This window comes from Octopus bimaculoides, chromosome 16, assembly GCF_046866305.1.
Source record: "Octopus bimaculoides isolate indiv1 chromosome 16, ASM4686630v1, whole genome shotgun sequence".
Lineage (NCBI taxonomy): Eukaryota > Metazoa > Mollusca > Cephalopoda > Octopoda > Octopodidae > Octopus > Octopus bimaculoides.
This window is the reverse complement of record NC_142943.1, coordinates 7035354-7058290: the sequence shown is the minus strand read 5'-3', so window position 1 is coordinate 7058290 and position 22937 is coordinate 7035354. Positions and strand designations below refer to the sequence as shown.

General features: G+C 39.8%; 1 protein-coding gene across 5 annotated transcripts in view; it reads right to left on the bottom strand.

The window, feature by feature from the left end:
- The window catches only part of LOC106874800 (pyruvate dehydrogenase (acetyl-transferring) kinase, mitochondrial-like), a 94165-nt gene that overhangs the window by 41482 nt on the left and 29746 nt on the right, over positions 1-22937 (bottom strand). For 4 of the 5 annotated variants that reach the window (XM_089364059.1, XM_089364058.1, XM_089364057.1 and 1 more), the window contains exon 2: positions 5853-5994. In XM_089364059.1, the coding sequence (XP_089220185.1) occupies positions 5853-5994 (142 nt within the window). Of the gene's footprint in view, positions 1-5852; positions 5995-15674; positions 15703-22937 lie in introns of those variants that run through there. The other variant, XM_089364060.1, reaches the window with a different exon arrangement.

Here is a 22937-nt window from a genome sequence, read left to right as displayed (position 1 = left end):
GAAACAGGAAGAAAAAGTGAGAGAAAGTTGGGGCGAAAGAGTACAACAGTGGTCGCCACCACCCCCTGCCGGAGCCTCGTGGAGCTTAGGTGTTTTCGCTCAATAAACACTCACAACGCCCGGTCTGGGAATCGAAACTGCGATCTTCCGACCGCGAGTCCACTGCTCTAACCACTGGGCCATTGCGCCTCCACAGAGAATGAAGTACAGAGGACAAAACACAGGGGACAAAGTACAGAGGACCTAGCACAGTGGACAGAACCATGTGGTTGGGAAGCAAGCTTCTTACCACACTATAAAAATATAACAGGATTTCTTGAACATCAAATGGTTATTAGGGTCCTGTTGAGTAAAATAAAAACCAAAGGGGTCTATAGGTGAAATATGGTCGAGAAATACTATTGTAGAGGAATAGTGCATTATGCTGATAGCAATAGGGTCATGTAACTGGTTTAAGGAATTTTTCCACCCACCACTCCCTGCAATGGAAAGTCCTGAAAAGGGTCAAGGGCACTGTATTTCGTTCCTGACTAAGCAGTAATAAAACGAAACTCTATTTGACTGAAGATCTTGTAATGATAATAAAGTTGGGTTTTTTTCTTTATGTGTATTATTATTATGTTTTGTAGTAGTTATATTTTTTTTGGTGGAGAATTTAATTGTATTTTATTTATTTTTTGAAATTGACCTAGAATATCTCATAAACTGAGCAAACTAATATTGATTTGGGAGGAAAATAAAACATTTTGAATGTCAAATCAAATCTATTTCTGTTCGTTTATAATAATTTAAACAGAAAGATGTATTTTAGCATTTTAGATGTGTGTGTGTGTAAGTAGGAATATGTGAAAAGATGGGGATGTGTGTGCATGTAAGTGTATGAGAATGTATGTCTGTGAGAAGATGTATGTCTATGTGTGGTGAGGCATATATATGTCAGTGTTCATCATCATAATATGTATGTGTGTGTGTGTGCATGTGTGTGTTTTGGCACAGATATAGCTGTATGGTAAGAAGCTTGTTACAGGCGGCGAGCTGGCAGAATCGTTTGCACGCAGGGCGAAATGCTTAGCGGTATTTTGTCTGCCGCTATGTTCTGAGTTCAAACACCGCCAAGGTCGACTTTGCCTTTCATCCTTTTGGGGTAGATTAAATAAGTACCAGTTACACACTGGGGTCGATATAATCGACTTAATCCCTTTGTCTGTCCTTGTTTGTCCCCTCTATGTGTAGCCCCTTGTGGGCAGTAAAGAAGAAGCTTGTTACTCAGCCACATGGTTCTGGGTTCAGTCCCACATAGTGGCATCTTGGGCAAGTGTCTTCTACGATGGCCCCAAACCAACCAAAACCTTGTGAATGAAGTTGGTTGACAGAAAGAAGCCTATTGTGTGTATGTGTGTGTGTGTGTGTGTGTGTGTCTCCTGCTACTGCTTCACAACTGGTGTTGGTGTGTTTATGTCCCTGTAACTTAGTGGTCTGGCAAAAGTGACTGATAGAATAAGTACAAGGATTTTTAAAAAATTAAGTACTGGAATTGATTTAATTGACTAAAAATTTTTCAAGGAAGTACTCCAGCATGGCCACATTCTAATGACTGAAACAAGTAAACGATAAAAGATAAACACAGACACAAAGATATACACACAAATATATATTTGTGTGTATGTCTTTGTGTCTGTGTTCGTTCACCGTTTCGTTTTCCTGCCTTGTTTTCCGTCCGTCACTATCCTCCACGAAAATGATTTAATTTGTGTTCGTAGGAAGAACCCTTTCAACGATGCGTACTGCCTTAATTCTTCGAAATGCCGGTGTTTTAATGGTGGCAGCTGATGAAGGAGATGTTTCTATGTGGCTTGCTTGTTTGTTGTACCTTGTTTATCATTTTGTCCATGTTCTTTTGCCACGTCATGTACCCAGTTATGTATCTATGTGTACATGTGGATGAAGGTATATACATACATGTACATATATATGCATATACTCATATATTGTATATATATATATTACTCTTTTACTTGTTTCAGTCTTTTGACTGTGACCATGCTGGAGCAACGCCTTTTAGTCGAGCAAATCGACCCCAGGACTTATTCTTTAGAAGCCTAGTACTTATTCTATCGATCTCTTTTGCCGAACCGCTAAGTTACGGGGACATAAACACACCAGCATCGGTTGTCAAGCGATGTTGGGGGGACAAACACACACATACACACATATATATATACATATATACGACGGACTTTTTTCAGTTTCCGTCTACCAAATCCACTCACAAGGCTTTGGTCGGCCCGAGGCTATAGTAGAAGACACTTGCCCAAGATGCCGCGCAGTGGGACTGAACCCGGGACCATGTGGTTGGTAAGCTAGCTACTTACCACACAGCCACTCCTAAGCAGATATATATATATATCTGTAATATAATATGTGACAATTATTCGGTTGCTATAATAAAACTCCAAGTTTTGGATGTCAGGGCGGAAAACTGCCTCTGGCATCTCGTCAGTTATTAAGACAATCAAAAATGCTATCTGATATTGAGGTCTCATTCATTCTTTTGTTGTCATACCATTACTATATATATATATATATATATATATATATATATATATATATATATATATATGCACATATAACACTAACTTTAACTATGTTCTTCAAGACGATAGCAGCTCTAAATTATTCACTCTAAAACAGTTTGCATAATTGCTTAACCGCGCACAGTTCCAATTACACTGAACAAGACCCAGATAGGTCAAAATAACCATTCTTATTCTCTTGTTGTCAAAGTGCCATATGTTCCCTCTCTCTCCCCAGGGGACTTTACACTCACTCACACACACACGCACACATGCTATTAATAATTCAAAGGGCAAGATAACCAATTAACTATAAATTAACTATTTTAATACGATGGTTGTTTAAAAACTTAAGGAATAATAAATAGGCCTGACATCAAGAGGTTTTAATAGACTGTGTGTGCCTAAGTGCTTTGCCTAATATTGACTAAACAGACACGAAACTGAAAACCTGTTATGAGCACCAAACAAAAAGTGTTAGATTATTCTGCCAGAGGAATTCTTCACTCATCTTACTTACCGAATTATCCAAGATGAATAAAAGAAATATGACTAAAAATAGTTGTTTCTTCCATTAGTTCCCCCCACCCCCCGCTCCTCCTCTTCTTCGTCCTCCTCCTCTTCCTCCAAACTAGTATTACTAATGTATCACCTGATGGAAATGTAAGTTGTTGCTTGTATCTGTAGTAAGTTACTTTTTGTTGGTAGACTGCCAGTCACAACAAAGCCTCTACGTATGCACACATGAACACACATACATACAGGCATACTTATATGCAGATACATTTATACATGCATTCACACACATATGGACATGCATGTACACACACACATGAATGCATGCATGCATACACACAAGCAAACAAACACAGGTACATACATAAATACATGAATGTAGAGAGGCACATACATACATGCATGCAAACATACATTCATTAATACATACATAAGTATGCAGCCCTCTCTCACATGCAAATTCCTCATGATGCTCACATGCAGTCACATGTGCACAGGTATGCATGAATAAACAGACACACATGTACAGTAATAGTTACACACACACTCTCAATCAATTTTATTTGACTGCTAATTAATTATTATTAGATGCTTGGAAAGCAGTTTAAAAGTGAGCTGTGCTATGTTACTTCAAGATGGGATAACAAGATGAAAGGAGGTATTGCCGTGAGATGGGCAAACAAACTGAGAGTGTTACCCCATGAGGTCAGAGGTTGTTACCCCAAGATTGGATAACCAGATGTTAGGGTTTACCCCAATATGGACTAACTAGATGAGAGGGTATTACTCCAAGATGGGTGAACTTGACATGAGGGTTTGATTTCAAGATGGGATAACTAAGTGAAAGAGGGTTGCCTTGAGATGGGTAAACAAAATGAGAGAATGTCAATGCATGATGGGATAACTAGACGTAAGGGTGTTCTGGAGTATAACACTTCATTTTACATTGCTCCCGTCCACAATTTGTAAATGAGAAACCCCACAATAGACTGGTGTCCTGTTCAAAGGTAGTATTGTGATCGTGGTCACTCATACACCATTGAAACTAAATGACCAACCCTATGAGTCTTGGGACTTGAGACTGTAATGTCTAGAAGTTGATGATGATGATGATGACGATGAAGTTTCAGAGAAGGACCACACACGAATTTAACTGCTCCACATGTGATTACCTTATCATAATCCTCATATTTCATTGTTTGTGATAATATTAACAGCATTAACATTGAAGAGTACAATAGTTGTATGTAATTACGTTTACTATTTCTTATCAAGCTGAATCCAGCATTAACTGGGTGACTGACTTAATATCAAAAGCTTGCAAACAACATGATGTTGTGAGGAGCGAGAGGGGACACCCCGTTTCTCACTAAACAAACTGTAGTCAGATATTGACAAAAAAACAGACAAGGGTGACTATGAGTTTGCATCTCTTAATGAAATTAAATATATCGCTTAATAAAATGCCAGTCAGCAGAATATTTTGTTGCATTATGTATTTCCCGATTGTCTCAGTCATTGCGCTGTGGCCATGCTGGGGCACCACCTCGACGGGTTTGGCATAACACATGAACCCCACTACTTATTGTTTTTTGAAGTCAAGTAATTATTCTATTGGGCTGTGTTTGCAAACTGCTAAATCCTGCAGACATAAACAAACCAATACTTGTCAAGCAGTGGTAGGGGACAAACACAACACAAAGATACACACACACAGATATACACACACATTCATATATATATATATATATATATATATATATATATATATATATAAATACTTTATTTAAAAGCAGCAGAAATATAACAAAAGACTGTTACTCTGAGTGTCACGTTTCCGTTCATCGGACAGTTTTGTCCGATGAACGGAAACGTGACACTCAGAGTAACAGTCTTTTGTTATATTTCTGCTGCTTTTAAATAAAGCATATTACTCTACCTCTGGTATTTGAGTACTCTTTTTTCCACCTTGTTGCACATTTCATGTGCTTACTCCGGTATATATATAAATATATATATATATATATATATATATATATTACAGAGTGTGCTGGGTACTTTTTATGTGCATTTACATAGCACTGGCACAAGTGCATTTTATGTGGCACTGACACAAGTGCATTTTATGTGACACCAGCACCTGCAAGACAAAGACCTCTCAGCTGGGAGTGGGAATGGGGGGGGGGTATGGCCACAACAGATATGCCTGTATTCATGGATGGCTGCAAGGATTTCTCCTTGGAGGCATGTGGCTTAGTGGTTAGGGTGTTAGACTCATGATCCTAAGATTGTTGTTTCAATTCCTGGACTGGGTGATATGTTTTGTTCTTGAGCAAAACACTTCATTCCACATTGCTCCTGTTCATTCATTTGGCAAAAATGAGTAATCCTGCAATGGATCGACATCCTGTCCAGGTGGGGAATTTATACGCCATGAAACTGTGAAACTGGCCTTTATGAACCAGTGTGACTCAAAAAGGAAATTTTACCGTTCTTTTCTTTTTCCTAGGTAAAAAATGGTTGAGAACCACTGTGCAAAAGGGTTAAATGACTGAGATTATAAACCCCAACCGCTGAACAGGATGTTAGTCCCTTACCTGGGGCTGGAAAAAAAAATCTACCACCACCACCACCAAGAAAATCTTGCATGTAGTGAATTTGAACCTAGGACCTGTGTGGTCAGTCACTGCAGCACCTTATTCCTTCAGTCATGTGACACACCACAAAAAAAGAAGGAAGACAAAAAGGGATGGAATCACTCACCAGCTCTGTACCATGGCCACTGAAGGCATTTGTAGAAGATTGTCTGGCAGAAGGTTGATTTCCTTCATTATATTGGCAAGCCTAACAGGCAATTCTTTACGCAGAAATTCAAATGAAGTCCTTTCACAAGCATTCTGACTACCTGTCAATGGAAAAATAAAATGGAAACAAATTAGATTCTAACAATCAAAATATAATGCTTGTGTGTGTGTGTGTGTGTGTGTGTGTGTGTGTGTGTGTAACAAGAATTGGCAACAGGTTGGTTGCAGCTCACAAATGGGTCAGTGACCTTTTCAACAAAAAGAATTAAAAAAAAATTTAATGTATTCATGAGCCATTGGATAGGTAATGGCTTCTAAATAGTCTTTTGTGACAGAATTGGTTTAATGTATGTTTATATAAGTATTGAACAGTGATGGAAATGGGCGGTGGGGTATGCGAGGATATTTTTACATAAAGAGGTTATATAACTCTGTGTTACAAAATTAAAATTTTTTTGTCTTTGGTCAGCAAGTGTTATTTCCTATTTGCTTCTATCTAGAAACTAAAGGAAATTACTACTAATCATTCCCTTCAAACTTTGCTTTTGCAACCTGGGTATCAATGTTTTGAAACTGGCCTGTTTTCCATTACAGATTCATCACTGAGTTGCTGAAGCAGAAATATCGTTATAGCAAATATTCTGCACTATATCACAGACCATTAGCTTTAGTCAACCTGGGACTATAATAGAAAAATCTTGCCCAAGGTGTCATACAGTGGGACTGAACCTGAAACCATGTGGTTGGGAAGCATATTTCGGAACTACACAGCTAAGCTTGCACCTATCCCATGCCTTCATATATCACACACACATAAATACTATACATTTCCTTATCCTACATACTAGTCAGATAAACTAAGTCAATCACCTGATTTTCCAAGATAAACACGGCTGCATATTTCATGCTTTTCTCAAGGATATCAATGCGACCAAACCACATCAACAGCAATTAAAATCTGGGTCAAAGTGATTTCTAATGCAGTTTATTTATGATTGAAGTAAATCATGATGATACTTGAAACTTTTGTGTGGTTGCATAGCCCTTTGTCAGTGTATATATATATGTATCATCATCATCATCATCATCATCATCGTTTAACGTCCGCTTTCCATGCTAGCATGGGTTGGACGATTTGACTGAGGACCGGTGAAACAGGATGGCAACACCAGGCTCCAGTCTGATTTGGCAGAGTTTCTACAGCTGGATGCCCTTCCTAACGCCAACCACTCAGAGAGTGTAGTGGGTGCTTTTACGTGTCACCCGCACGTTTCAGTCATTTGACTGGGGCCATGCTGGAGCACCACCTTTAGTCGAACAAATCGAACCCAGAACGTATTCTTTGTAAGCCTAGTACTTATTCTATCGGTCTCTTTTGCCGAAACGCTAAGTTACGGGGGATGTAAACACACCAGCATCGGTTGTCAAGCAATGTTGGGGGGGACAAACACAGACACACAAACACATAACAGGCTTCTTTTTGTTTCTGTCTACCAAATCTGCTCACAAGGCTTTGGTCGACCCGAGGCTAGAGTAAAAGACACTTGCCCAAGATGCCACGCAGCGGGACTGAAACCCCGGAACCATGTGGTTGGTAAGCAAGGTACTTACTACATAGCCACTCCTGCACCTATATATATATCTATATATATATATATATCCTTCTCTCTCTCTCTCTTTCGGAGAGAGGCACAAGCACATACACAGACATATACACACACAGCAGTAACTTCCACCTACCAAATTCAATCACAAGGCTTCGCTCAGCCCGGGGTTATAGCAGAAGACACTTGCCCAAGGTGCCATGCGGTGGGACTGAACCCAAAACCATGTAGCTGGGAAGCAAGCTTCCTAACCACACAGCCATGCCCGCGCCTATATATATATATATATATACGAGTTTCAAGTCAAGGATTTAATATAAGTCCAAACAGCAAGATTCATGTGGAAGCAAATACCAGCCTGAGCGATACCCAGGCTACAGTGGAGAAGGCAAGCCAATGGATTTTACTAAAAAGAGACAATGAACAATGGCTAGAAGAATATTGAGTGAAGGCTAGTAACTAGTTGATCTAGCAAGTGGGGCCTCATTTCAATGGGGTGGGGGTGGCAGTGAGCAATAATGTTGTTGAGAGGAAGGCCCTGGTGACCCCTATAAGCTAGTTACTGTCTGGTATGCAGAGCTTTTAACTGGTAGCACTTGCATCTGCAAGTTGTTTGCAAATAATAAACATAGGCAGAAGTGTGGCTGTGAGATAAGAAGTTCGCTCCCAAACAACAAGGTTCCAAGTTCAGTCTCACTGGTTGGCGCATTAGGCAAGTGTTTTCTACTAAAGCCTCAGGCCAACCAAAGCCTTGTGGTTCGGTTTGGTAGACGGAAACTGAAAGAAGCCCATCATGTGTGTGTGTGTGTTTGTGTTTGTGTTTGTCCCCTCTTGACAACCAGTGTTAGTTTGTCCCTGTAACTTTAGCAATTCCGCAAAAGAGACCCTTAGAATAAGCGTAAAAAAAACAAAAAAGTATTGGGGTCCAATTCATTCAACTAAAAACTCTTCAGGGCTGTGCCCTAGTCAGTCATTCAGTCAGTCTGCATGCCTGTCTGTCTGCAGTAGACCACATATTAAAGAATCACTCACTGTTTCTTATCATTGTTAGAAATATCTGTGTACAGACATGTAATTACATTTTGCCAATAATAAACTTCCTCATAATTGTTATTTGTGCAATACTGATTTGTTATATGTTGCTATTGTTAACGTCAATGTATGCATTGTTTGTTGTTGGGTTTTTATTTTGTTGTTTTGAGTTGTTTGAAACATGTTTGGTCACAATCTAGTTTTTTATGTATTGTGTATGTACCCAGCTGAACAGCGACATATATAAATAGAAACTAGAAGACATTGCCATTGGAAGGCAGCAGACTTGAAATGTTAACTTAACTTTCAACAATGTTCCTTGTTTCAAAGTTGTTATTTTTATTCAGCTGCACCTTCAAAGAAACATGAAAATAGGAGTGGGGAATGCAAGATGAGGATGGATCTTCTGAAAGGTCACTTGACCCATTTCCAAGAAAAAGAATTCTTTATTTTTACAGCTTAGCAACAGAAGAAAATACATCATCATCATCATCACCATTTTTTCCATGCTTTGAATCAGTCAGATGAAATTTGTTGAAGCAGATTTTTACAGGCAGTGGACGTTTTTTCTTACTGAAGTATGATAAATTGAAAAGAGTTCTTTATATTTCATGGTAGGCAAATCAGGGTTGCCAGGTATACAAATGAGAATACAAGAGTTAAGGAATGGCTCATATCTACTCCATTCCTTAATTCTTATAAATATATATATATATATATATAAATGGAACAAAAACACAATAGAGGACAGTAAAATATTCAGACAGATAGACGATACAAAGGCGGACAGGAGAAGCAATAATTAGAAGGACAGGGGAAAAAAGGAGGGGTCATTTGTGGCCTTCTTTCCTCAGTCAAGTTACCAGATGTCCTTACTGTTTCGGGCAATTACATCATATATCTATCTATCAATATATATATATATATATAAATATATATATATATATATATATATATATATATATATTTATATATATATATATATGATGGTCTTCTTTCAGTTTCCATCTACCAAATCCACTAACAAGGCTTTAATTGGCCCAGGACCATAGTAGAAGACACTTGCCCAAAGTACCATGCAGTGGGACTGAACTCCAAAACATACGATTGAGAAGTCAGCTTCGTAACTACACAGCAATGCCTGTGTTGGACTAAAAATCTAAAAAGTTCACCATCTTATGACCTGCTAGAATAAAAATAAACAATCTCCCTCAAATCACAATCTCACTAGACAAGGTAACCCTAAAAAAATACAAAACATCATTGTACATAGGCCTATTCAATCAGGGCTAACTTGATGCTATTTATGATCACAGGGAAACTTCAATATAGTCGTATAGGCGTAGGAGTGACTGTGTGGTAAGTAGCTTGCTTACCAACCACATGGTTCCGGGTTCAGTCCCATTGCGTGGCACCTTGGGCAAGTGTCTTCTACTATAGCCTTGGGCCGACCAAAGCCTTGTGAGTGGATTTGGTAGATGGAAATTGAAAGAAGCCCGTCATATATATGTATGTGTGTGTGCATATGTTTATGTGTCTATGTTTGTACCCCACCCCCCAACATCGCTTGACAACCGATGCTGGTGTGTTTATGTCCCCATAACTTAACAGTTCGGCAAAAAGAGACCGATAGAATAAGTACTAGGCTTACAAAGAATAAGTCCTGGGGTCGATTTGCTCGACTAAAGGCGGTGCTCCAGCATGGCCGCAGTCAAATGACTGAAACAAGTAAAAGAGAAAGTAAAAGAGTATAGTCTGTTGGTTACTCAACCAATTATATAATTAAATAAACCTCCCAAAGCACCAGTTCTTTTTGAGGTTACACCCTACTGTCTTTTAATCCTTTTGTTACCATATTTCTATTGAAATATGTTGCCCTTGCTTCAATTAACTTTGAAAATAATGGAGAAATTAGTAACTTTCACATTATTAACTCTTTTGTTGCTATATTTCTGTTGAAATATGCAGCCATTGTTTTAATTAATTTTGAAAATAATGAAAAATTGAGTCAAATAATTTTGCCATTATTACGCTGGTCTTTGGAACTTAAATTAACATATTATGATGGACGATTTTGAATTAGATCACTTCAAAACAGGAAGTTTGTTTCATAGAACCAGGAGCAGTCTCCAGAGGGTTGGCATCAAAAGGATTTGGAAGAAAATTTAACATAGAATTTTGATGGAAATTTAGATCACTTTAACCCTTTAGCAATCAGATTATACAGTCAAAAGTAATGCTTATCTCTTTATGTTGTTTCACAACCATCTCACAACTGCGTTTGTGGACATAGTTGTTACCTGTGAACAGTTTTATAGGTGCAGGAGTGGCTATGTGGTAAGTAGCTTGCTTACCAACCACATGGTTCAGGGTTCAGCCCCACTGCATGGCACCTTGGGCAAGTGTCTTCTACTATAGCCTCGGGCCGACCAAAGCCTTGTGAGTGGATTTGGTAGACAGAAACTGAAAGAAGCTAGTTGTATATTTGTATATATATATGTGTATGTGTGTGTATATATATATGTATGTATGTATGTGTGTGTATATGTTTGTCCCCCCAACATCGCTTGACAACCAATGCTGGTGTGTTTATGTTCCCGTCACTTAGCGGTTCTGCAAAAGAGACCGATAAAATAAGTACTAGGCTTACAAAGAATAAGTCCTGGGGTCGATTTGCTCGACTAAAGGCAGTGCTCCAGCATGGCCCCAGTCAAATGACTGAAACAAGTAAAAGCGTTTTAAGTAGGAACTGGTAAAAGAAGAATGAACACACAATGCACATGTGCACACTGAGGTTGGTAAAAAGAGGAGAATAAAAACACAATGCGCATGTCAAAATAAAATGGAAGAGAAGTATAAAAATGCAACATCAAACAAGTTGTTTGATGGCCTGCATTCCACGTCTGACAACACTGTCATGCAGCTTTGCCACAATTCTCTTGTTTTGAATTAATCATACATTATCCAATACCTTTGAGATTTTGATGAGGTAACTGTGAATTTTTAGAATGATAGTTTAGGATTGGTGTGAGAGGTCAGATCTGGCCAGTTTGAACATAAAACAGGTAGAGTATTTTGGTCGGACAGGGCTGGTTTAAAACAGGGGATTTGTACCATTGTACCAGGGGCAGCCGTTTCAGGCTGGTTGTTGGCAAAAGAGTTAAAACAGAATGTTAGATAATATAGACTATGGCGATGTTTGCTGGTCCTCTCTATTTTACACCGTGTCTTTGTGATTGCAGTAGCAGTGGTGCTGATGGTATTGGTGGTGGTGGTGGTGGTTGGGGGAGTAGCAGAGTGGTAGTTTTAAATACTCAAAAACAAAGCAAAGCAAAAAAAAAAACAAAAACATGACTAGATTTCAAATCACTGTTGTTTGGCTATTGTTGTGTCTATTTACATACATAGACAAGATTTGGTGTGTAAAGATAACAAGGGAGTGGAGAAGGGCGACCTCATGACAAATTGGGTTGTCATAGAGACAGGATGACTCTGACTGATGCCCCACCCTCCACCGCTGACACCCAACTTGTTCACAAATGGAACAAATGTATAAACGCCTGTGTGTGTGTCTCCTTGTCTTCACATCACATGATAGTTGTAAATGAGTGCCACTGTCATACAAGCAGGGTTGTTCATTTCTATTATTTTGTGAAAACATGCCTGGTCACCAAGGGGGGAAATATCACCTGGTCTGGAAACAGGTGAGGGTTGGCGACAGGAAAAGCATGTGGTCGTAGAAAATTCTGCCTCAATAAACTCTGCCCCAGCTAGAGAAAGCATGGACAAATGGATGCTAAAACAATAATGATGATGCTGGTGATATACGAAAACTCAGTGTAACCCTTTATTAGAAGAGGGTCTTTGTTATAGTGAGGTGAAGAAAAGTTAGCAAGGAGGCTGGGAATGACATTCAGAATTTGGTCCAGGAATCTGTGTCACAGATAACCTCCATTTGCCAAGCAGTTCATCCCCACCCACCGCCATCATACATAGGGCTCCCACGATACGTAGTACTCCCTCTTCTACCCCACATTACGCTGTTGTCGTTCTCCCACCCTCTTTAAAAGCCTAGTCTCTTTCTTCCACTCCCTCCTCTCTGACGCCCCTCCCCCCACTACCACATACTTATAGTTAAAACACACACACACATGTGAATATAATCATTAATAGCTGCTGTAATTAATTAATTAAACGAGAAAAGCAACAGGTGACACTGACAGGACCAGATTGCTGGTGGTTGTCATGGTGATGGTGACAGTGAAGCACAAGGGTCTTGATTAACTTTGGCCTGTAGTAGTAGTAGTAGTAGTAGTAGTAGTAGTAGTAGTAAAGGCAAAAAAGGAACAGCACTGTTAATAGTAACATGGACAAGAGTTATACCCTCCCATTACCACCACCACTACTACCATCGCCACAACTATCACCAGCACCACCACAACGATGACGACGACGACGACCACCACCACTGCACCACCGCATGGTCCTTGCAAACATTTAGGCCAAGTTTTACTGAGAATAACTTCCTTCCTGCCATCGAAGATTCATGGCCCAGTGGTTAGAGCGTCAGGTTTATAATCATGACGTAGTGAATTCGATTCCTGGACCGCGCTGTGTGTTCTGATCTCAAGCAAGACACTTTATTTCACGTTGCTCCAGTTCACTCATCTGTAGAAATGAGTTGTGACGTCACTGGTGCCAAGCTGTATCGGCCCCTTTGCCTTTCCTTTGGATAACATCGGTGGCATGGAGATTGGAGGCTGATACGCAAGGGCGACTGCTGGTCTTCCATCAACAACCTTGCCCAGACATATGCCTGAGAGGGTAAATTGGAACTGTCCCTCCTTTCACTAAGCCAGTAGTTCCCAACCCTTTTATTTAAATAAGTTTTTCCCACTGACCCCTTTTAATATGCTTATCCTTATACACACACACATATATATTTATGAAATTTTGAATTTAGTTCATGGATCCCCAATACTACCTTAGCGAACCAACAGGGATCCGCGGACCCCAGGTTGGGAACCACTGCCCTAAGCCATAATGTTATGTATAGGATGCAAACCAGTTCTGCTTTTTAACCCAGTGGTTCTCAACCATTTTTCACCCACGGATCTCCTTTTGTTTCCTATTTTATTTCACTTAACCATTTGATGCTTTTAAAAAATCCTATTATATTTCTGTAATTAAATATTGATTTCAAATTTTGCCACAAAGCCAGAAATTTCGGAGGACAGGGGTAAGTCGATTATATCAACTGATACTTATTTTATCGACCTCGATAGGATGAATGGCAAAGTCCACATAGGAAAATTTTGACCTCAGAACGTAAAAGCTGACGAAATGCAGCTAAGAATTTTGCTAGGTGTGCTAACGATTCTGCCAGCACGCCGCTTTTTTTGTAATCAAATATTATTAAGAATTCTTTTATTTATTTCAATCATCTAATTGCGGCCATGTTGGAGCACCACCTTTAGTCGAACAAATCGACCCCAGGACTCATTCTTTGTAAGCCTAGTACTGATTCTATTGTTCTCTTTTGCCGAACCGTTAAGTTACGGGAACGTAAACATACCAGCATCGGTTGTCAAGCAATGGTGGAGGGACAAACATAGACACACACACACATATATATTCAGTTTCCATCTACCAAATCCACTCACAAGGTTTTGGTTATCCCCAAGCTATAGAAGACTCTTGCTCAAGGTGCCAGGCAGTGGGACTAAACCCGGAACCATGTAGTTGGTAAGCAAGCTACTTACTACACAGCCACTACTCCTGCGCCTTGTTTTAAACAATTTTTTAAATATTTTGTGTATTGCAGAAATATAACCAATTTATTGAAGATAGACTTGTGGTTATTTAGAAAAAAAATGTTTGTGGGGTACAGACACACACACACGTTCGCGAACGAATATGTGAGGGGCTGGTCCTCGTTGACTGCAGGGGCGCTTGTGGTTGACAAGGCCAATGCGCTGAAACATCATATATATACAGATGCGCACATATTTGTGCTTATAGATGTGTTTATGTGAATGCATATGTGCATGTGGGTATGCACAACCATATTTACAAAAGGACATACGCACACATAGCTTATATATCATACACGCACAGATACATAAAACACACATACACATATATATATCAACACACAGATTGTGTTACCATCTCTTATACAGGTTCCAATTATGCCGAGAACATTCCTATGAGCACACACACACACACACACACACTCACTTACGCACATATATATATATATATACACATCCAAACTTACACACACACACACGCATACATATAGATACATCACAAACATACACACACTTAAATAGCACTGTTATGCTAACACACACAACCACGTACAGATATATAGATACATACTTACAGGCTTAAACACACACATGTAGTCACATCGCAACTGTAACATGTATCTCTCTCTACATCACAAACACACACACATTTAAACAGCACTGTTGTACTAACCCACACATACATACATTTAAGTAAATATATACACACTAGCATGAAGGGAAAGTAATAAATACATGCAGACAATAAGATGTGCCCGCAGGCATATGCACACGACACCGGCACACACACACAAACGTATATATACACGCACACATACATACATGTGTACATCAGCCGCATAGGTATTAGCGTATACTCACAGAGCACGCACATAAATAAATGTACTAACATATACACACAAGCACATGCGCGCGCGAGCGAGCACATACATACATACGCACGCGCACAAACACACAAAGTTATTTAAATGCAAGCTTCAGGGTTCAGTAAAGACGTTTAAACTATAAGAGAATAGAATATAAGAGAGGAGAGAATGAGAGACAAAAAGTGAGGGAGGGAGATAGAAAGACAGGGAGATTGAGAAATAAAGAGAAAAAAAGAGAGAGAGATAGGAAAGAAAAAAGAGATACAGAGGAGGTAGGAAAAAGATACAAAGAAGAGGAAGGAGAGACGTAGAGAGAGGTGGGGAAAGGAGAGTGTCAGTGTGAAGGAGAGAGAGGAAGGTGTATACGCCAGTGCGTGCGTCTTTTGTGTATGTATCGAACAGGAGGTGTGACGGTGGTAAGAGAGGGGGAGGTAAAGAGCTGATCGACTTTAACATAGTAACTCACATAATGGCTTCATGAAACAAGCTCCTCGGATCTAGAACGGAAACTGTTATCATATATACCATATATTCCTTGTAGAAATTATATGTTTTGTGTGCATTAAAATCCGTACAGACCCACAAACTACACCACACATTCGCACACAGATGCTTACGGGTATTATATATATATATATACACACACACATACTGCTCTGTTATAGTCGCAATCCAATGCCTGGAACAAATAAAATATTTTATATCTTATATACAGACACTCCCGTCGAAGACGACGTATGAGTGTTTAGCTTTTGCAGAACGACCTGTACAAATGATTTATTTATAGCAGGGGTGGAGAAACCTCCGCCCGCGAGCCTATTTTATTGCTCTCGCGGGCTGGTATACTTGTATGTACAAAATATAGTAAATTTTTCAATTATAAAATTTATACAATATTCGTATGTGACTTAAAACGGTTTGACTCAGACATAAAATCGTCCGGTAATAAAACACATTTTGCTAAGTTTGCGCCACTCCCGTGAGACCCAACTTACTTCATAAGTAATATAAACGTCTTAAATTCAGTGGTGACGTTAATGAAAATGTTACGCGTTAATTTAATGCCTTAAACTAATCTCTTTTCATGTGTCTCGAATTATATAGATAGAAGTGTTAGAACTTGTGATCCGCCCGCGGACCTTGTTTTGGGGAAATTTTCCCCCGCTCCTGGTTTATAGTGATCAAATATTCGTGCTGCACATTAGCTCACTCTCTCGATCAAATCGACGTTGTCTGAACACGTGCATTGTGTACCACGCATCATGTGGTTTTGAATGTATTTTTGCTTCTTTGGGCTTTTTTTTTTTTTTGCATGCTGGTAACGAAAATCGTATTCATCCCCCCCCCCCCGCCTAGAAATTAATAGTAAGTTACAAGCATTTAAAATTATGTAACTTTTACCAATCGGCAGCCTCCATTGTCAGATATACCGGACGCCGTGACTGTCATCTTTGGGAATAGCAAGCACACAAGGAACCTTTACGTCGACCACCGACCTACTAGAAATAGCAGCTAAATCTTCCTTAAACTACACAATACCGTCTCAAAAAAGGACAAAACTGTGTCATAGCCCCGTTTATTTCCTCACTTGTGGAAGGTCCAAGCGCTTTCCACTTACGTGTTAATAATTTCTAAATGAAAGTCAATTTATTGAACTCACGACTCTTAACTAGGCTCCACAGACTGATATAAAATGTATTTTCTCTTCTGTTATGTTAAAACTGTCTTTCAAGGATTGGTAGTGGAGAAAGAACAGCATCATCATCAACAGTACACTTCATACGATAACAAAATGTCTTTCAAACTCAACTTAAAACCTCTCTGTTTGAAAACATTGCAAGTATTGCATCATTTGGGGGAGTGTAAAAAAAGGTCAGCATAGTTATTAACATGCTAGCTAATTTTTATTAACACATACGATGATGCAATACTTGCAATATAACAGTTCCAAACAGGTAGGAAAAAAAGAACGAAAAAAAATCACCAATTACTTATGTTGCCCCAATGCATCTAACCAATTCTTTCTCTACCCCTGCCACCGAGCTCAAATTCCGCCACAAGGGACTTTTGCCTTTCGACCTTTCCGGGACGATAAAATAAACACCAGTTGAACACTGGGGTTGATATAATCGACTTATCCCACCCCGAGATTGCTGGCCTTGTACCAAAATTCGAAACATATATAATATATATTAGATGGGGTTGTCACAACTGGAAATGCCTTTGATCAATAAGCCTGGGCTTAACAACAACAGCCACTAACCAGACCATCTTTTATATTAAAAGATCGTCTGCTTAGTGGCTGTTAGTGAAATCTTATGAGGAGGTGGGAGAGAAAAGACGTTTGTGGTTAAGGGATGAGGGAGGGTAGAAGTGGAATGCCAGAATATTAAGATATTGCAAGAAAGAAGTGTCTGGCCTCTTATCTCCAGGATAATAAGCTGTACTTTTCCTCAACCCTCTGCTATCGCTGCTGAATTCTCGAATCTTGAGATGATCTTTCTTACTGATATGGAGCTGATTAACTGCTATTTAGTGATGACACATCCTCTAGAAGCGGATTTTAATAAATCAAGAATTTATATTGTACGGCGTTTGATATACCTGTAATCATAGTTATTTCTCTTGGCTCATGTTTGTTTATATTATGTCTCAACCAACACAAGCAGAGAAGTCTCTACGTAGTCAATCACTCGACACGTTAGAAACAGTAGCCAAGACAAGAGCACATCTGATAATGTAGTCAAGATATACACTAAGCTGAAGTCCCGAGCCTACATGTGTCTTAGAAGTTAGACTGGCTTGGCTCACCGTCATAATGTCGTAGGTTCAATTCCTGGACAGGGCGGTACGTTGTGCCCTTCAACAAAGCACTTTATTTCACGTTGATCCAAATTTACTCAACGAAAAATGAGTGGTGGTACAGCTCCCGCTCTCTCTCTCTCCCTCTTTCAAGTAGTCACATCCTAGATGAGCTGCTGAAACAAAGGGCAGGGGAGGCAAGTGAGTGTCTAGGCCTGCTCGCAACTATACCTTGAACAATTAGCGAAAACATCGTACAGGCTCCCAGCTCATACTCATACGGCTGACTATATATATACATATATATATATATATATATATATATATATATATCCTCGAGTTGACCAAAGCCTTGTGAGTGGATATCGCAGACGGAAACTGAAAGAAACCCGCCGAGTATGTGTGTGTGTGCTTGTTCCATCCCCTCCACCGCTTCACAACCGCTGTTGGTTTGTTTACGTCCCCGTAACTCACCGGTTCAGCAAAAAGTAAAAAAGTCAAAGATCCCCGTAACTTAACGAACGGTTCGGCATAAGAGACGGAAAAAGCTCCAATCTTTAAAAATATAATTTGTTCAACTAAAACCAGCATGGCCGCAGTCTACTGATTGAAACAGATAAGAGGATTTTAAGAAAAAATAAACAACCTATGCCGAAATCGCAGGTTATTCACCGATTTCATTCTTTCTTTATAACTCCCCCCCACCTTCTTTGTATTTTCTTTTATTTCTATCGTGAAATGTTAAGATACTTCTTCACACACTGTAAAAACACAGAGGATAAACATCGCTAGTATTTCAAATCAGCAACTAAATTCTAGAGAGAGTGTACCGGATAGAACAGCAGGTTTGCCAACAGTTTTGGCAAAGGTAGCAGCATCTGGTCAGTCTGTTTGCTGTCTGTCTATCTTTCATATATATATAGTGGAAGCGCAATGGCCCAGTGGTTAGGGCAGCGGACTCGCGGTTTCGATTCCCAGACCGGGCGTTCAGAGAGTTTATTGAGAGAAAACACCTACAAAGTTCCGGCAGGAGTGGTGGTGGTGGTGGTGGCGAATCCTGCTGTATTCTTTCGCCACAATTTCTCTCACTCTTTCTACCTGTTTCTGTTGTACCTGTATTTCAAAGGCCAACTTTGTCACACGCTGGATCTTTCTGAGAACTGCGTTTAGGGTACACGTGTCTGTGGAGCGCTCAGCCAGTTAATGTCAAGAGCAGGCTGTTCCGTCGATCGGATGAACTGGAAACCTCGTTGTCGTAACCGACGAAATTACAGGTACAGGCCATGCGACGACCTTCCACACAGTTTCCGTCCATCCAATCTCACTCACAGGACTCGGGGGGGGGGGTCAACCGCAAGATGTAGTAAAAAAGAAAAGAAGAAAGAAAAAAAAACGTTCGCCTAAGACGTCCGCCGCACCGCACGATTGAACGCGAGACCTAATTATTACGAAACAAACTTCTTAACCACTTGGCCACGTCTGCACCCATTTCAACATAAATGTATGCACGCACACAAACGCAAACATGACAAAAGATTGTTACGAATTAAAATGTCTGATTTAGTGTTGATGGAGCATACAGAGATAAGATGGTGTTGGTGAGCCCCATTGAGGACAGAGGGTAGTGAGGCGCGCGTGCGTGTGTGTACAGAGTTGGGTTGAATTGCTAAGGAACACATCACAACCACGAGGTCTAGATTTCGATCCTACAGCGTATTGTCTTAGGTAAATATTATTTTCTACAGCCTCAGATCTCGCCCCCACCCCCACCCCCAAGCACTTGAATGAATAATATAAACAATAACAATAATAACGATTTCATATTTTGATGCAAGTTCAGCAATTTTTAGGGAGACGGGGTTAATCAAATACATCGACTCCAATACCTGACTAGTTCCTTATTTCATTCAACCCTGAGAGGATGACGGGCAAAGTCGACTCGAAATCGGTGGGATTTGAACGCGGAACGTAAAGAGCCAGGAGAAATGCCGTTAAGTGTTGGGTCAGACGTGCTAACGATTCTGCCAGCTCGCAGCTTTAATATCAGTTTCAAATTTTGGCACAAGGCCAGTACTCAGCTGGTACTTAATTTACCGATCCCCGAGAGGATGAAAGGCAAAGCTGACCTCCGTGGAATTTGAACTCAGAACGTAAAGACAGACGAAATGTCGCTAAGCATTTTGCCCAGCGCATTAACGATTCTGCCAGCCCACCGCTTTAATAAGGGTCGATAAATTAAGTACCAGTTGTGTACTGGGATCGATCTAATCGACTGGCACCCTCCCCAAGAATTTCGGGCCTTGTGCCTAGAGTAGAAAAGAATAATTATTATTTCTAATTTTGGTACAAGGCCTGCAATTATAAAGTGGGGAGAGGAGGGTGCTTCGTCGATTATATCGACCCCAGTCCTTGACCAGGGCTTATTGTATCAGTCCCGAAAGAATGAAAAGCAAAGTTGATCTCGGCAATATTTGAATTCAGAAACATGATTATTTGTAAGATTGTAGACTTTGCAAACCCATATGATTGTAAGTGGATATCAAGGAAACAGAATATTAATTTTAAATTTTAGCATAATGCCAGCAATCGAACCAAGTGCCTAACTGGTATTTATTTTATAGTCCTTGAAAAGATGAAAGGCAAAGCCGACCTCGGCGGAATTTGAACTCAAAATATAAAGACGGAGAAAAATGCCGCTAAGCATTTCGCCCAGCGTGCTAACAATTCCGTCCAAATATCAGGATCTAATCAAAGAAGCTGATTTCTTTTATTAGTCTAGTTTTCTACCGATTTCGTCACCCACCATCCGCAGATTTTACCTATAAACCGAACTTACGAGGGATGGTCACGACTGGAAAAACTTTCATCATCGGGCAGCTTAATCAGAACAAACACAAGACTGAACAACAACAACAGCAATAGCAACAACAACAACAGTAGTAAAATATAAAATCTTCCAACAGGTTCAACGATCGGTCCTGTGCAGAAGCTCTTTCGTTGATCGTTGCCCCTGAATTTATGTAATCGATTATCGTTTAATCCCTTGTAGTTGCTTCAGGAATCAGATTATCAAAGATACTTTTCAATGAAATTCTGTTTATTTCCCCCCTTAAGTGAAAATTATAAAACAATTACAGAAAAGTGCAATCACTGAAAATACTAGGAATTCTCGAACCACCAAGCAAATAATGATGCTCGCGGTTATTTCCGCAGAATAATGGCAACTGAAATTTGCTGGAACAAACAAGATTTTCTCTTTTATTGTCTTGCATATGTCAACGTGAAGACGAAGACTACAGTCACAAGGCTTCAGGGAGAAGGACCAGCAACATAACATGAATAGAAATAATAATAATCCTTTTTACTAAAGGTACAAGGCGTGAAATTTTGAGGGAGGGGACTAGTTGATTACATCGAACCCCAGTGTTTCACTGGTACTTAAGTTATACACACAAAAAGATGAAAGGCAAAGTCGGCCTCGGCGGATTTTGAAATCAGAGCGTAGCGACGGGCGAAATACTGTTAAGCATTTTGCCCAACGTGCTAACGATTTGCCAGCTCGCCGCCTTAATAATAATAATAATAATAATAATAATAATAATAATAATAATAATCGTTCACCATTCTTAAACAACCTTTATTCAGGGACCTTTTAAGCGGGAGGAGCTACTCGGCCTGGAGAAATTTCAAACTGGGCCCCCACCTGCAAGGTCATGCGCTGTTTATCTTGTTCACCATATCGCGCATATGTGGTTGTGGTGAATGTACTTCGTGTATCCTTATCAGACGGGTGGTCATGATGGGTATATTGGACTTCGTATATTTGTACCCCAGTGTCACTTTGATGGCATGCATTGCTTGCTCTCTCTCTCTCTCTCTCTCCCACTCTCTCTCTTAATAATAATCCTTTCTACTGGAAGCACAAGGCATTAAGTCGATTACATCGAACTCAGTGCGTAACTGGTACTAATTTTATCGACTCCGAAAGGGTGAAAGGCAAAGTCGACCTCGGCGGAATTCGAACTCAGAACGTAAAGACAGGCGAAATACCAAGCATTTCGCCCGGCGTGCTAACGAGTCTGCCAGCTCGCCGTCCTCCTCTCAATAATAATAATAATAATAATAATAATAATAATAACAATCATTCTAATTGTGTTACAGAACCACGGTATTGTTTTAGTGTGCGCGCATGTGTATGGAAAAGAGCAGAGAAAGGGAATAGAATCGATTAGACCCTAGTGTATTACTGCTGGTTTTTTTTTTTAATCGATTCTAAAACGATGAGCGAAATCAACTCTAGTCGGATTCAAACTCAGTAGCAAAGGTGCATGTACCGTTTCTGACAAGAGAGACCGCTCTCTTCGCCTCTTGTGTCCACATCAAACTGCTGTACATCCATATGGTACCTATTGATCCTTAGTTAGACTGAGCCAGACAACAGTACATCCTCATGGTACCTATTTACAGCTGTATATCCACATGGTCTCTATTCAAAGATAGACGACAATGAAAGCAGTAGTTGTTGTTTAGCCCCTGGGTGGCATGAGTCAGCAAATGCATGATCAACGATGATCAAAACGCAGCCATCTCTTTTTTTGTTTTTCGAGGATACCACTAATCTATATTTCCTTCTCCTTTTAAGATAGTTGAGTGCTATCTGTAGCAGATTTGGCTGCTATTTCAAGCAGTCAAGCCACAACGTACGTTGGTTCGACGGCAGAAAAACACAAACACAGACGTGTGTATTTAAATATAGGTGAAGAATTGTATAGACTCACGTCTTGTGTGTGTGTGTGAATGTATGTGTGTGTGTGAATGTATGTGTATATATATATATATATATATATATATATATATATATATATATATATATACGCACACACGCACGTACATGTAGTGTATCAACAGATACGCAGTAAATATATGC